Source organism: Erythrolamprus reginae, chromosome 1, assembly GCF_031021105.1.
Source record: "Erythrolamprus reginae isolate rEryReg1 chromosome 1, rEryReg1.hap1, whole genome shotgun sequence".
NCBI classification, from domain to species: domain Eukaryota; kingdom Metazoa; phylum Chordata; class Lepidosauria; order Squamata; family Dipsadidae; genus Erythrolamprus; species Erythrolamprus reginae.
Window position 1 is genome coordinate 22,635,999 of NC_091950.1, and position 15,784 is coordinate 22,651,782.

General features: G+C 45.0%; 1 protein-coding gene across 1 annotated transcript in view; it reads right to left on the minus strand.

Annotated features, from left to right (window-relative positions):
• Positions 1-4,304: 4,304 nt before the first annotated feature.
• ATP8B3 (ATPase phospholipid transporting 8B3) overlaps positions 4,305-15,784 on the minus strand; it is an 87,397-nt gene continuing 75,917 nt past the window's right edge. Inside the window, exons 25-28 of the mRNA XM_070732626.1 lie at positions 13,318-13,557; positions 9,573-9,711; positions 7,223-7,353; positions 4,305-5,904 (exon numbers count right to left, since the gene is read on the minus strand). Of these exons, the coding sequence (XP_070588727.1) occupies positions 5,617-5,904; positions 7,223-7,353; positions 9,573-9,711; positions 13,318-13,557 (798 nt within the window). The 3' untranslated portion in view covers positions 4,305-5,616. The remainder of the gene's footprint in view (positions 5,905-7,222; positions 7,354-9,572; positions 9,712-13,317; positions 13,558-15,784) is intronic.

The following is a 15,784-nucleotide window of genomic DNA, read 5'->3' on the forward strand; positions in this document are numbered from 1 at the left end:
GCTCTCTACATGGGGCTACCTTTGAAAAGTGTTCGGAAACTTCAGATCGTGCAGAATGCAGCTGCGAGAGCAGTCATGGGCTTACCTAGGTATGCCCATGTTTCGCCATCACTCTGCAGTCTGCATTGGTTGCCGATCAATTTCCAGTCAAATTCAAAGTGTTGGTTATGACCTTTAAAGCCCTTCATGGCATTGGACCAGAATACCTCTGAGACCGCCTCCTGCCGCACGAATCCCAGCGACTGATTAGGTCCCACAGAGTGGGCCTTCTCCGGGTCCCGTCAACTAAACAATGCCGGTTGGCGGGCCCCAGGGGAAGAGCCTTCTTTGTGGCGGCCCCGACTTTCTGGAATCAACTCCCCCCGGAGATTAGAACTGCCCCTACCCTCCCTGCCTTCCGTAAAGTTCTTAAAACCCACCTTTGTCGTCAGGCATGGGGGAACTGAAACATCTCCCCCGGGCACGTACAATTTATGTATGGTATGTCTGTGTGTGTGCTTGTTAGTATATCGGGGTTCTTTTTTAAACTTTTTAAAAAAATTTAAATTTATTTGAATCTATTTGGATTTGTACGATTTGTTTATGCCTGTTGTGAGCCGCCCCGAGTTCACGGAGAGGGGCGGCATACAAATCTAAATAATAAATAAGTAAATAAAACTTAGATAGTGCTGAACTTAGTGCTAGCTCAGGAATTCTGGGAGTTGAAATCCACAAGTCATAAAAGGGCTTTAGTTCTCCACTCCTGCCTTAAAGGCTGAAATTGAAGTCACCGTCTTTTTCACTCTAAAGTAGAGGATTTCAATTCCCAGAATTCCCTAGTACGTAGACGTAGACGTTTAAAGATGTGTGGACTTCAACTCGAGAATTCTGGGAACTGAAATCCCAACATGTCAAAATGGCTGATAAACTTTGCTCGTCTAGATCAGGGCTGTCAAAATCCTGATCCACGGGCCGGATGCGCCACGTGCTGGCCACGCCCACACCCAGATGTGTCACATGCTGGCCACGCCCACATCTGCCCACATCCGAGGGAAAAAAGTCCTGATACGTCACGTGACGCCACTTTGACAACGTGAGTTTGACAAACCCGGCCTACACCACTCTTTGCAAACTGTGATTATTCTAATGCCCTCATTCAAATTTACAAGTTGCACTGCTAATGTTTTTAATAGGAAAGTGAACACAAGAACAAGGGTGCACAATCTGAGGTTAGTTGGGGGAAAGATGAGAAGTAACGTGAGAAAATATTTTACTGAAAGAGTAGTAGATGCTTGGAACAAACTTCCAGTAGACATGGTTGGTCAATCCACAGTAACTGAATTTAAACATGCCTGGGATAAACATATATCCATCCTAAGATAAAATACAGTAAGTAGTATAAGGGCAGACTAGATGGACCATGAGGTCTTTTTCTGCCGTCTGTCTTCTATGTTTCTATGTTTTTAAAATAGAACTACAACGACTCTAGCATAAACCAATACAGCTGGTCCCAGTGGTAATCGGCACACTGGGTGCTGTGCCAAACGACCTCAACCAGCACTGAAAACAATGAACATTGAAAAATTCACGATCTGTCAGTTGCAAAAAGCCGCTGTACTTGGATCTGTGCACATCATACGAAAATACATCACACAATCCTAGACACTTGAAAAGTGTTTGACTTGTGATAGTGTGATACGAAATCCAGTATATAAATCTCGTTTGCTGTGTATTACTGTTTTTTGTGAAAATAATGATAACAACAACAACCCCATCCCCTCGAGGCTCGACTACTGTAACGCTCTCTACATGGGGCTACCTTTGAAAAGTGTTCGGTAACTTCAGATACTGCAGAATGCAGCTGCAAGAGCTATCATGGGCTTTCCTAAACATGCCCATGTTATTCCAACACTCCGCAGTCTGCATTGGTTGCCGATCGGTTTCCGGTCACAATTCAAATTGTTGGTTATGACCTATAAAGCCCTTCATGGCATTGGATCAGAATATCTCCGGGGACCGCCTTCTGCCGCACGAATCCCAGCGACCAGTTAGGTCCCACAGAGTTGGCCTTCTCCGGGTCCCGTCGACTAAACAATGTCGTGTGGCGGGACCCAGGGGAAGAGCCTTCTCTGTGGCGGTCCCAACTCTTTGGAACCAGCTCCCCCCAGATATCAGAGTTGCCCCCCACCCTCCTTGCCTTTCGCAAGCTCCTTAAAACCCACCTCTGCCGTCAGGCATGAGGGAATTGAAATTTTCCCTTCCCCCCTAGGCTTATAGAATTTATACATGGTATGCTTGTATGTATGCTTGGTTCTTTAAATTGGGTTTTTTTAGACTATTTTTAATATTAGATTTGTTTACATTGTCTTTTTTATTGTTGTTAGCCGCCCCAAGTCTTTGGAGAGGGGCGGCATACAAATCTAATAAATAAATAAATAAATAAATAAATAAATAAATAAATAAACAACAGAGTTGGAAGGTGTTATGCTGGGCTATTGGCAATTAGCCCCCAGTGAATTCGGAATAAGTTTCAAACACACACTCAGTCAAAATGAATAAAGCAAGTTTATAAACAGTCTTGAAACCCAAGCTCCGAGGAGTCAAATTACTCTCACTCGAAAGTCCTTGGATGCCGAAGCGTGCCAAAATAAACTGGGAGATAAGACAGCTGTAAATCCACACAGCCATATACGCCGAAAGCCCGCAAAAGTTCTTTAACCATTGAATATCCAAAGTTCACTAAAAGTCTTTGAATACTAAGAGCTCTCCACGCTGTAGCAATCTTTTTTCAGAAGTCTCTCTTTCCCAAACAGATAAACGCCCACAGTCCACGCTTCCCAATACCTGTATTTATCACAAACTCATTAACATAATTACCCTTTGAACAGGTGTGCTCACTTATCTTCTGAGACGCCTGCGCAACTGTTCCCTTCGTGCCACAAGCCTGAGCACACGGGCATCCACAAGTGGGTCCTCCTCCGATTCTGATGACTCACTAATTGGAGCACTGACCAGTGGGCTGGCTGCACCCATCTCCCTGTCAGTCTCCTCACCCCCACTGTCTGTCCCTGACTGTGAGCCAACTTCATTGTCCGATTCCGCTGGCAACAAAACAGGTCTCTGATAAAACGAGGATTCCCATAAATCAACATCAAAATCCCCCACTGCAGGAGCTGGCCCAGAGCCAACCACAACAGAAGGGATCTTGAAAGTCTTCTAGTCCAACCCCCTGCTTTGGGGGTTTTGTCACTTTGGAAGAACAGAGATTTGGACTGTGCTCATCAATGGTTGGATATTTTTGTATTGTAGAAACCTGGTTCAGGTGAGGAAGGCAGCTTGAATGTGATGCTTTTAAAGACATGCAAGATCAGACAAATTTTTTCCAAAAGTGTGGAGTCTATTTTATTTTAGGAGCGCTGGATTGTGCAAAATTGTTGAGACATCTGTGAACACAGCCCAAGTTTTGATGGAAATCCCAATGCTTTCAAAACATTGGTGTAATATACATCTTCTGTCCCTGTCTGTCTGTCTGTCTGTCTGTCTATCTGCTTCTCTCTCTCTCTCTCTCTCTCTCCCTCCCTCTCTCTCTCTCTCTCTCTCTCACACACACACATACACACTGCTTAAGGGGAAATTCATTGCATGGGACTTTCAGCCCTACAGAGTTTGGTAACTTTAAAATGTATGAACTTCAACTCCCAGAACTCCCCAGCCAGCAGGATGACTGATGAATTCTGAGAGTTGAAGACCAAACCTCTTAAAATTGCCAACTTTGAGAAACACTGGCAGATCCACTTAATGTGACACCCAGTATAAATTAAATAATACAGTACATGAAACCAATAACCTTTCAGAAATTATTGAATTACAATTGCCAACAACCTTAACCACAAACTATGACAGCTGAGCGTTTAGTCATTCAGCAACTTCTGAAACGATGCTGGTTCTTTATCTATTATGCAACAAAGGGAGGGAGGGAGGGAAGGAGGGAAGGGAGGAAGGAGGGAGGGAAGGAAGGAGGGAGGGAAGGAAGGAGGGAGGGAGGGAGGGAGGAAAGGAAGGAGGGAAGGAAGGAAGGAGGGAGGGAAGGAAGGAAGGAGGGAAGGAAGGAAGGAGGGAAGGAGGGAAGGAAGGAGGGAAGGAAGGAAGGAAGGAGGGAAGGAAGGAGGGAGGAAGGAAGGAAGGAGGGAGGGAGGGAAGGAAGGAGGGAGGGAAGAAAGGAGGGAAGGAAGGAAGGAGGGAGGGAAGGAAGGAGGGAGGGAGGGAAGGAAGGAAGGGAGGAAGGAAGGAAGGGTTTTATAAACAAATTCAATGCTAAAAGGAGGTTGGTTTTTTTAAAAAATATGTTTATTATATTTTTAAAAGAAATATGTAAACACATCTTGTTCACCTTTCTCACAGCCAGAAAAGATAGATAAAGCCCTACTTTTTAAAATAAATCTTAAAAAGTAGATTGAAAATTACGCCATCGTATTACTTTGATTGTCTGCCCCCTGCCCGTAAAGCCATGATAGTTGAGTAGGAACCACCCATAAAGAGGAGCAGTCTATCTTGAGATACCAAATGCTGGTAATAGCCAGTTGGCACGAGGACTGATTGTCGACTTCCACAGATCTCCCAACAGGCTCTTTGCAGGTTTATTCTAAATTAGGTAATAATTCTGTCAGATTTGGCTGCCCTTCTCTTACTTTCTCAAATTATATGAATTGGCATTTCTCAAGTTAAGGAAATGAAACTTAAACACCAGACAATGGAGGCAACAAAAAAAAAAAAAGAAGGCTATTGCAATGGTGACTTTTTATGGACTTTCCAGAGACCTTTTGATCGGTAAACATTATGAAGAGTGTGCTGTATGGCACAGCCTTTTCTCACATTTGGGAGAGGAAATTTTCATTTTGGCAACCATGGTGTTTAGACTTGGCTTTGCAAACCAGCTTAACCACTTGGGTTCCTACATCTGAAATACCATGAAGGACACGGTGACCACGGAAGTCATGGTGCCCAAGGAATTCTGGGAGTTGAAGTCCAAACCTCTTAAAACTTATGGCATGCCTTCATTCTGGTATTCGCCACCTGCCCTTTCCATAACTGGTATTTGGAGGACCTCCTGCCTGAGATGGTGACTTTCTGATGCAAGGACTTTCTCCTGTACCAAGAAGTACCCTGCACAGTTCACAGGCTTTTCAGCTTGTGTAGAGACCTCGGGCTGAGGTTTGCCAAGCTTTCCAGATTTGAAACCAGAACAAACACTGTTTTGTTAGGATGGCATGGGCCAGTTGACCGGTACCAACCGACTGCCCACCATCTATTTATTTAATTTGTCTTCTATGCCGCCCAAACCCAAAGGACTCAGGGCAGCTGTACGTAACCTAGCCAAGGCGTGTTATCACTCACAAGAAATATTGCACAGAACAGGATATATGGCAGGAAAAAAGAACGAGAAGTTCTGACCAATGAAATCTCTAAGTTTTGAATCTCAGAATTTCATGATTGACAGACCGACACTGCCCGTGGAAAGCTTCTGCCCAGTGCAATCCTCGGTTTCTGGAAGGAATTGTGGCATTCAGGTAAAAGTCGCACCTGTGCAGGACAGGGAATACAGGGCCTTCCTGTTACCAGTAATAAAATTTGTCTCTTTCAACGGAAGTGGATCTTTTGCTCTGCAGAGGCTTCTTCAGGGGCGGCGTTGGTCTCAGTTGTCAGTGAGTTGTCTTTTCCAGGGTTGTGGTTGCTGAACAAGCCATTCAGTTGTCTGTGGACAGGGGCAGGCTTGCTCCGCAGACTGGCTCCCTTGGCGATGAGGTGGGCGTATCCTTCCTTGTGGGAAAAGGCGTAGCTGGAACGCCTCAGGGGGGAGTTCCTACTGTGGTGAGATGTTAGCTCCACCGTCGATTGCTTCTTCTGGATCTCCCGGACTTGGAACATCTGGAAGGAAAGAAAGAAGAAAGATGGATCGGCATATATATCCTCTAAGTCTCCGCTCTGAGTCTCCGGAGAGGAGTGGCATACAAATCTAATTAATAATAATAATAACAATAATACTAATAATATTAATGCTAATGCTAATGCTAATAATAATAATAATAATAATAATAATAATAATAATAATAATAATAAATGATGGGTGAACCGAACCCGCACAATTCGGGTCCGTACCGAATTTTGCGGTGTTTGGTATGCCAAACACGAACCCGAAATTTTTCCAAACTTTGGGCAAAGTTCTGGGTCGTGTTTGGCATTCAGAGTTTTGACATCACCGGCAGGTTGCTAAGGACGCCAAGGTGATCACTTCCTGGATTCCATGGAATCCAGGAAGTGATCACCTTGGCGTCCTTAGCAACCTGCTGGTGATGTCAAAGCTCCACCCCCGGAATCGCTTCGTGGGAGAGATTCCCCGTTCGGGTTCGGGTTGGGTTCGGATTCGGCCGAATTTTGCGTAAAGTTTGTCCGAACTTGCCCACCTTGGGTTCTCCCATCACTAATAATAATAATAATAATAATAATAATAATAATAATAATAATAATAATAATAATAATACCAGTGAAGGGCTGCAACAACTTTTACTACCACACTGTGGGTGTGGCTTGTTTTGTGGGTGTAGCTTGCCGGCTATGTGACCAGGTGGGAGTGGCTTGACAATCATGTGACTGGGGAGTGGCTTAAAGGTCATGTGACTGGCTTAAAGGTGGACAACTTGATGTCACTCATGTCAAGGGTTTGGGTTAGGGTGCCTGGCCTCTCCTCGCCTCAAAGAGATACAATTTCCCTATTTACTATTACTGAACATCCAAAATATACTTTTTAATTCTATGTATATATGCCATATGTGTACATACATATTACACACAGGCACACAAAAATATACATTATCTACTATATAAACCGTTTGTGTATGTACACACATACACAGCTCTTCTAAAATTATACACATTCAAACTCATTTACTGCACAACAGATATAAACTTAAAGTATTCGCTGGCTGGGGAATTCTGGGAGTTGAAATCCAAATATCTTCATGTTGCCAAGGTTGGGAAACACTGATCTAGCTTGTGAACTCACATAATACACCAAATCAGAATCAAACCAGCACAACATAGTAATTATTTAAAAGCCTGTCTTTTTAAGTCAATCTGGTTCATTGAGCCAAAATCACTCATCCGTCACTTTCCTTCCATCGTTCCTTGCAACCTGACCAACCAGACTCTCTTTTGATGCCTGCTGCCCTTGGAAAGCTGGACTCACCTCTGACATAGTTGGAGGACTGATGGTATTGTACACGAAACGGATGGCAAGGGAGGGGATGATGTTCACCACAACACACAGCAAGATGACAAGCACAGACGTTGGGTCAGTCAGAGCATTCCTGGTGGCCTCTGGAGGAGAAAGGAAGGTGCATTGACTAGGGCAATTCACACAACTTGATAAATCTTATACTTGAGTTGGACTGATTATTTATAGAAACATAGAAGACTGATGGCAGGAAAAGACCTCATGGTCCATCTAGTCTGCCCTTATACTATTTCCTGCATTTTATCTTAGGGTGGATATATGTTTATCCCAGGCGCGTTTAAATTCAGTTAAATTCAGTGGATTTACCAACCACGTCTGCTGGAAGTTTGTTCCAAGGATCTACTACTCTTTCAGTAAAATAATATTTTCTCACATTGCTTCTGATCTTTCCCCCAACTAACCTCAGATTGTGCCCCCTTATTCTTGTGTTCACTTTCCTATGAAAAACACTTCCCTCCTGACCTTATTCAACCCTTTAACATATTTAAATGTTTCGATGATGTCCCCCCTTTCCCTTCTGTCCTCCAGACCAGTGTTTCCCAACCTTGGCAAGTTGAAGATTTGTAACCGAGTTGTCGAAGCGTGAAACTCATTACCGGACTCCATAGTGTCATCCCAAACCCCCAACACTTCACCCTTAGATTATCTACGGTTGACCTATCCAGATTCCTAAGAGGTCAGTAAGGGGCGAGTACAAGTGCACTAGAGTGCCTTCCGTCCCCTGTCCTATTGCTCTCCTATATCTCCTATACCTTTCTTCTATTCCTATGTCTCTTCTTCTATTCTTTCATTGATATGTTCTATTACTATATCTTCTTTTCTATTCTTTCATAGATATATTTTACTATGAGTATCTCCTCTATAACCTCATCATATATTTTACTATGTGTATATAGATATATACCCACTAAAACCCTCATTGTGTATGGGGAATTCTGGGTGTTGAAGTCCAAATATCTTCAAGTGGCCAAGGTTGGCAAACACTGCTCCAGACTATACAGATTGAGTTCATTAAGTCTTTCCTGATAGGTTTTATGCTTAAGACCTTCCACCAATGGTTCGCCCAAATCAGTCAGAACCAGCTAAATAAGCTGCCTTGAGTCTACAGAGAAGGGCGGCCCAGAAATCCTAATAATCAATAATAATAAATATCCCTTCCTTAGGTTGCTCCCAGCCTCTGACTTCTTTTTAATATGATGTTTAATATCATGGTTTAAAGCAGTATTGGGTGCACGCAGCTCCATGTTGCTGGTGTGTGCACACATGCGCCCGAGCGAGATTTTGTTTCTGCGCATGCACAGGATGCAAGAGGATACGCACATGTGCGAGATTGTGGCAATTATTTGCTTCTACGCATGCATGGAAGCAAACCCACCACCACCAAAATCTCGCTCAGGCACATGTGTGCACACACCAGCAACACGCACACATCCTCTTGCAAGATTTTGCTTCCTGCGCATGTACAGAAGCAAAATTTCACTGTGATGTGTACGCACATGCATGCTGGCGACCCGAAACTGTGCGTGTATCACACTGGTAGTGGTGGTAAGTAGGAACCCCCGTCTGTAAATAAGGGATCCAATTAATTAATCTCATCCTCTATCTTTTATTTGTTTATTTGTTTGTTTATTTGTTTATTTGTTTATTTGTTTATTTGTTTATTTGTTTGTTTGTTTATTTATTTATTTACTTACTTACTTACTTACTTACTTACTTACTTACTTACTTACTTACTTACTTACTTACTTACTTATTTGATTTATATGCCGCCCTCTCCGAAGACCTCGGGGTGGCTAACAGCAATCATAAAACAGCGTACAATAATAATCCAATACTACAAACGATTAAAACCCATTAATATAAAAAACCAAAGATACATACAGACATACCGTGCATAAAATTGTAAAGGCCTAGGGGGAAAGGGAATCTCAATTCCCCCATGCCTGGCGGCAGAGGTGGGTTTTAAGTAGCTTACGAAAGGCAAGGAGGGTGGGGGCAATTCTAATCTCTGGGGGAGTTGGTTCCAGAGGGCCGGGGACGCCACAGAGAAGGCTCTTCCCCTGGTCCTGCCAAGCGGCATTGTTTAGTTGATGGGACCCGGAGAAGGCCCACTCTTTGGGACCTAACTGGTCGCTGGGATTTGTGCAGCAGAAGGCGGTCCATGAGATAATCTGGTCCGTGCCATGAAGGGACCAGGTTGTAAATACCGTATGACTCAGCCCTCCCATACGCCAATCAGCTTGCAGCTGAGTTTTGCCCATGCGAGAGAAAGCCCAGAGAGTTCCCATCTGGGAGGACTTACCAGGAAAGGGGAACATCAGGGGAGAAGTTGTGTAGGCTTGGAAGTTTTGAGTGAAGTAGGTGAAAAGGCAATAGAGCAGGAGGCTGATGAAGATGGCCAGGGAGGAGAAGACGGTCCAGAATTTCAACTCCAGCATGATCTATGGAAGGAGGGAAGGGGAGAGGGGGAGAGACACTGTCAAAATTGTGCTGGAAAAAAAAGGTTGACTTGGGGGAGAAGAAGGGCAACACCTGGGCCATTCATACTCTCTCAATCCCAACCCACCTCATCGGGTGGTTGTTGTGGAGAAAATAGGCGAAGGAAGTCATGTATTAATATGTTCTATCCATCTATCTATCTATCTATCTATCTATCTATCTATCTATCTATCATCTATCCATCCATCCATCCATCCATCCATCTATCTACCTACCTACCTACCTAAACACCCATCCATCCATCCATCCATCCATCCATCATCCATCCATCCATGTATCTATTTGGATTAATATGCCGCCACACACCTGAAGGACTCTGTACGGCTTACAACCAAATACAATAATATAAATACCCTTAAATATAAAATATAAAACCTTCTAAATCAGTATAATATAAAATCCCCTAAAAAAAACAGCACAAACAATTTAATACCCACACTTACTAATCACAACAATTAAAAAAAAGTCATCTTCCTGGTGGATCCCGATGGTACCTTGATGCCTTGAGTTATTTGCAACATATGAAAGGCAGGAAAGAAAGAGAGAGAGAGAGAAGAGAGGGGGAGAGAGAGGGAGAGAGAGAGAGAAAGAAAGAGAGAGGGAGAGAAAGGAAGGAAAGAAGGAAGGGAAAGAAAGAGAAGAGGGGAGGAAAGAAAGAGAGAGAAAGGAAGGAAGGAGGAAAGAAAGAAAGAAAGAAAGAAAGAAAGAAAGAAAGAAAGAAAAACCCTTGGGCATATCTCTCTCATTTCTACTGCGTTCATTTTCCTATTTAAAAAAATATACTACTGGTATACCCTGCATTAGATTGCTTTAAATAAACCCTGCAGTGTCAGACATGCTGATCTTGTTCCCATAATGCATTTAACCGGGTTAAGGGAGGTTAAGATGGAGTCAATTGAGGTAGTAAACTAATCCTAAGGGGGGATCAAATAGACCCAGTCAAGCAGAGGGTCAAACTCATTTCATTCAAGTATGGCTTTCATGGGAACTGTTTAACACTTCTGAGATCGAGAGAAAGTTTTGGAGAGAGACTGTAATAAAAATAGTCTTCCTGAATTCTCTGCCTCTATAGCAGTTTTGGTAAATTTCTCCCCCAGCCCACCCCTCAAACGAACAGAAGCAGATAGGAGATGAGTAGGATTCTGTCTCTTAGAATGTCTACAATGGTGGTGGCAACAAAGTGCATTTTTCCCCGCGTTACAGGTAGTCCTCGAATTATAACCACACTCGAGCCACAATTAATATTGTGGCAACCAAAACTGGATGCAGAGTTACTGCACCCAATTTTGGTCGCCACAATATAAAAAGGATGTTGAGACTCTAGAAAGAGTGCAGAGAAGAGCAACAAAGATGATCAGGGGACTGGAGGCTAAAACATATGAAGAACGGTTGCAGGAACTGGGCATGGCTAGTTTAATGAAAAGAAGAACTAGGGGAGATATGATAGCAATCTTCCAGTATCTCAGGGGTTGCCACAAAGAAGAGGGAGTCAAGCTATTCTCCCAAGCTTTCTTAAATTTATATTTAAAAAAGCACCCTTATGTGTTTCTTCCTTTTCTCAGCACAATCCTGAACCACCTCTTTATCCGTTTTATTTTTTATGCCAACTCTGGACTATCTCTGGGCAGTATCTTTAAGGATGTTTTGGAGGCATTTGCTCCTAAATCTATTCCCAGTCTACGGAGAGGGGCGGCATACAAAATTAATAAATACAGTGATCCCCCGAGTTTCGCGATCTCGATCTTTGCGAAACGCTATATCACAATTTTTCCACCCGATGACGTCACTCCCTTCCTTTCTCATCTTTCTTTCTCTCTCTCTTTCTCTATCTTGCTTCTTCCTCTCTCACACTCTCTTCCTCCCTCTCTCATCTCTTTCTTTCCTTCTCTCTCTTTCTCTATCTCTCCCCCTCTTGCTCTTGAGCGGCGGGCGGCACCCAGGGAAGGTTCCTTCGGCCGCCCACCAGCTGATCTGCTCAGCAGCGCAGTAGCAGCGAGGAGCCGAAGATGGGGTTTCCCCTTTGCGTGGGCAACGGGGAAACCCCATCTTCGGCTCCTCGCTGCTACTGCGCTGCCGAGCAGATCAGCTGGTGGGCGGCCGAAGGAACCTTCCCTGGGTCTTCAACTCCCAGAGCGGCGGACAAGCGGCGGGCGGACAAGCGGTGGACAAGCGGCGGGCGGACAAGAAAAGCGGCGGCCGGACAAGCGGAAAAGCGGCGGGCGGAAAAGCGGTGGGCGGAAAAGCGGACAAGCGGCGGACAAGCGGCGGGCGGAAAAGCGGCGGCCGGAAAAGCGGACAAGCGGCGGACAAGCTGAAAAGCGGCGGACAAGCGGGGCAGGCAGGCGGCTCCTCAGCTGCTGGGTCTTCCCAGGTGCAGAAGTAAAAACACCATCTGCGCATGCGCGGCCCTGGAAAAAGGGGCGCGCATGCGCAGATGGTGTTTTTACTTTTGCACCACTACATCACGAAAAATCGATTATCGCGAGGGGTCTTGGAACGGAACCCTCGCGATAATCGGGGGATCACTGTAGATAGATAGATAGATAGATAGATAGATAGATAGATAGATAGATAGATAGATAGATAGATAGATAGATAGATAGATAGATAGATAGATAGATTAGATAGACAGACACACAGACAGACAGACAAATAAATAAATATCATCTGCTACAATGTCCTTCCTGTCAGCGACTACTTCAGCTTCAACCACAACAACACACAAGCACACAACAGATATAAACTTAAAGTAAACTGCTCCAAACTCGACTGCAGGAAATACAACTTTACTAACCGAGTAGTTGATGCATGGAACTCACTACCTGACTCTGTAGTATCATCACCAAACCCCCAAAACTTTATCCACTGTTGACCTCTCCCGATTCCTAAGAGGTCATAAGGGGCCTGGATAAGTGCACCAGAGTGCCTTCCGTCCCCTGTCCTAATGTTTCTCTCTTACTAGTACCGTGGTACCTCTACCTACAAATGCCTCTAGTTACAAACTTTTCTAGATAAGAACCAGGTGTTCAAGGGTTTTTTTGCCTCTTCTCAAGAACCATTTTCCACTTACAAACCCGAACCTCCGAAAATGTAACCGGAAAAGGCGGGGAGAAGCCTCCGTGGGGCCTCTCTAGGAATCTTCTTGGAGTAAACAGGGCTGGAAAAGGCAGAGAGAAACCTCTGTGGAGCCTCTCTAGGAATCTCCTGGGAGGAAATAGGGCCGGAAAAGGCAGGGAGAAGCCTCTGTGGGGTCTCTCTAGGAATCTCCTGGGAGGAAACAGTGCCTCCACCCTCCCCGTGGTTTCCCCAATCACACACATTATTTGCTTTTACATTGATTCCTATGGGAAAAATTGCTGCTTCTTACAAACTTTTCTAATCAGGAACCTGGTCACGGAACGAATTAAGTTCGTAAGCAGAGGTACCACTGTATCATGTATATAAACCTTGTTATATCTTTGTATGCTGCCAATACGTACTTGACAAAATAAATAAATAAATAAATTCCACCATACTCAACCTCTCCACCACCACACAAAGCTACTCACCTCAGCTAAGACTGACAAGATGGCGGAGGTTGCAACAATCATACCAAAGGACTGGTAATCCCCCGTGACCCGGGTGCCCGATCTGTCCCCCATAGCCCACGTGGTGACGTAGAAGTTGGCCAAAGAGACAAAGGATCCATGGACGAACGACACGAAGAATATCCAATAATTGAAGAAGAGGTCTTTTTGACCTGCCTTGTAGAGCTCAGGGAACTGCAGACTTTTCTTGGCGTTCACATCCTAATGGGAGAAAGAATGAAGGCAACTCAGGAATGGGGGGAAAAGCTACTCGGAAGAATAGAACTGACTGTTGACAGTTGCAGATTAAACAGCTCTGGAGGGAGTCGCATTGGATAAGATTATAGGTAGTCCTTCATTTACGACCACAACTGATCGCCTAACGACCACTAATGACTGTATGACTGTAACTTTGTTGCTTGTATCCTTATGTTGTGGTTAGCTCTGGCCCAGCTCCTGCCCCAAGGACTGTGGATGTGGGGGAGACATCCACATGCTGCAGGCCTGTTTTGCCCCCGGTGGAATCTGATGATGAAGGCTCCTCTGACCAAGAAGACATGAGTGACAGGGAGGAGGAGAGTATGGCAGACAGCTCAGAAGGTGATCAATTATCTAGCTCCTCCTTGGATTCAGAACAAGAGTTAATGATACAGCCACGCATGCGGAGAGCGATGCATAGGCAGCAACAACTGAGAGATTATTATCAAAGAAAATGAGGCCACCTGTGGTTGGGTGGGGCTGTGGTAATTAGTGAGGCTGCTATAAAGAGCAGCCTGTGGGTTTGGCCATTGTGGAGGATTATCTGATCGTTGTGTTTCATGACTGCTTTACTGACTTGGACCTTTTGTGTGCTGATTTTTCCCCGCTTTGAAACTAAACCAGAGCAAAGTGTGTTTCACTTTGTGAAAGAAGAAGGACTGTGAATTGCCTCACAGCTGCAAGCTAAGTATCACAGAACTGATAAGGGACTTGTATCAATTACTGTACCAGTTTGTTTGGAGACGAGTGCTCTTTGCTATACCAAAAGAGGGCTTCGTTTAAGTGAATTTTCATTATAAAGAACATTGTTTTGCATTTTCAAATGTGTGTGTGTGTGTGAAATTTGTAACTGTGAATTTTTGGGAGGATTCTACCAGAGAGCCCGACAGAACACCTTATGATTTATATTGACTGGTTCCTAATATGATTTGATGGCGTATTTATACCCTACGTGTTCTACTTTATGATTCTTGACAAACGTATGCTTTCTTTTTCTTTTTTTTCAAAATAAATTTTATTTTTATTTTTCTCCACAAATTCCATTTTTATAACGAAACACATACGCCTTAAAATATATCAGTGATACATATGTATCAACATTATTACTATAATGCAGTGGTCCCCCGATTATCGCGAAGGTTCCGTTCCAGGACCCCTCGCGATGATCGGTTTTTCACGAAGTAGCGGTGCGGAAGTAAAAGCACCATCTGCGCATGCGCGCCCCTTTTTTCATGGCCGCGCATGCGCAGATGGTGCTTTTACTTCCGCACCTGGGAAGACCCGCCGCTTTTCCGCTGCCCGCCCGCCCGCCGCTCGTTTGCCCGCCGCTCGTGCACGATCCCAGGGAAGGTTCCTTGTCCGCCGCTTTTCCGCTGCCCGCCCGCCCGCCGCTCGCTTGCCCGCCGCTCGTGCACGATCCCAGGGAAGGTTCCTTGTTCACCCCGCCCACCCGCCGTTTGCCGCTCGCCCGCCTACCCGCTGTTTGCAGCTCGGGTTTGGGGGGGTGCTAGGAAGCCCCCCATGCTGGCGGAGACCTTTTAAAACACCCGTGCCGCTTCCCAGCTGAGTCCTGAAGCCAAGCGCCAAAGGCGAACTTCTGCGCTTGGCTTCAGGACTCAGCTGGGAAGCGGCACGGGTGTTTTAAAAGGTCTCCGCCGGCATGGGGGGCTTCCTAGCACCCCCCCAAACCCGGGTTGGGGGTTCGGGGGGTGCTAGGAAGCCCCCCATGCCGGCGGGAAGACCCAGGGAAGGTTCCTTCGGCCGCCCAGCAGCTGATCTGCCCGGCGGGGAACGCAAACTCCACCATCTACGCATGCGTGCAGATGGTGTTTTTACTTCCGGGTGGAAAAATCGCGATATAGCCTTTCGCAATGATCGGGATCGCAAAACTCGGGGGATCACTGTATTATTAAAATATATCAATAAGATAACCCTCGGCACATTCAAAAAGAGATTGGACTGCCATCTGTCTGGGGTGATGTGGGGTCTCCTGCTCGAGCAGGGGTTGGACTAGATGACCTGCAAGGTCCTTCCAACTCTAATAATAAATAAAATATATAAAAATAAATAAATAAAATGAAAGCTGGTTGGATGATCCAGGCATTCTTCCTGACCCCAACCTCCCTCACAGTGTGATTGTGATTGGGGAGTGGGGGGGGATAAGAGGAGAAAGGAATATTATATATACAGT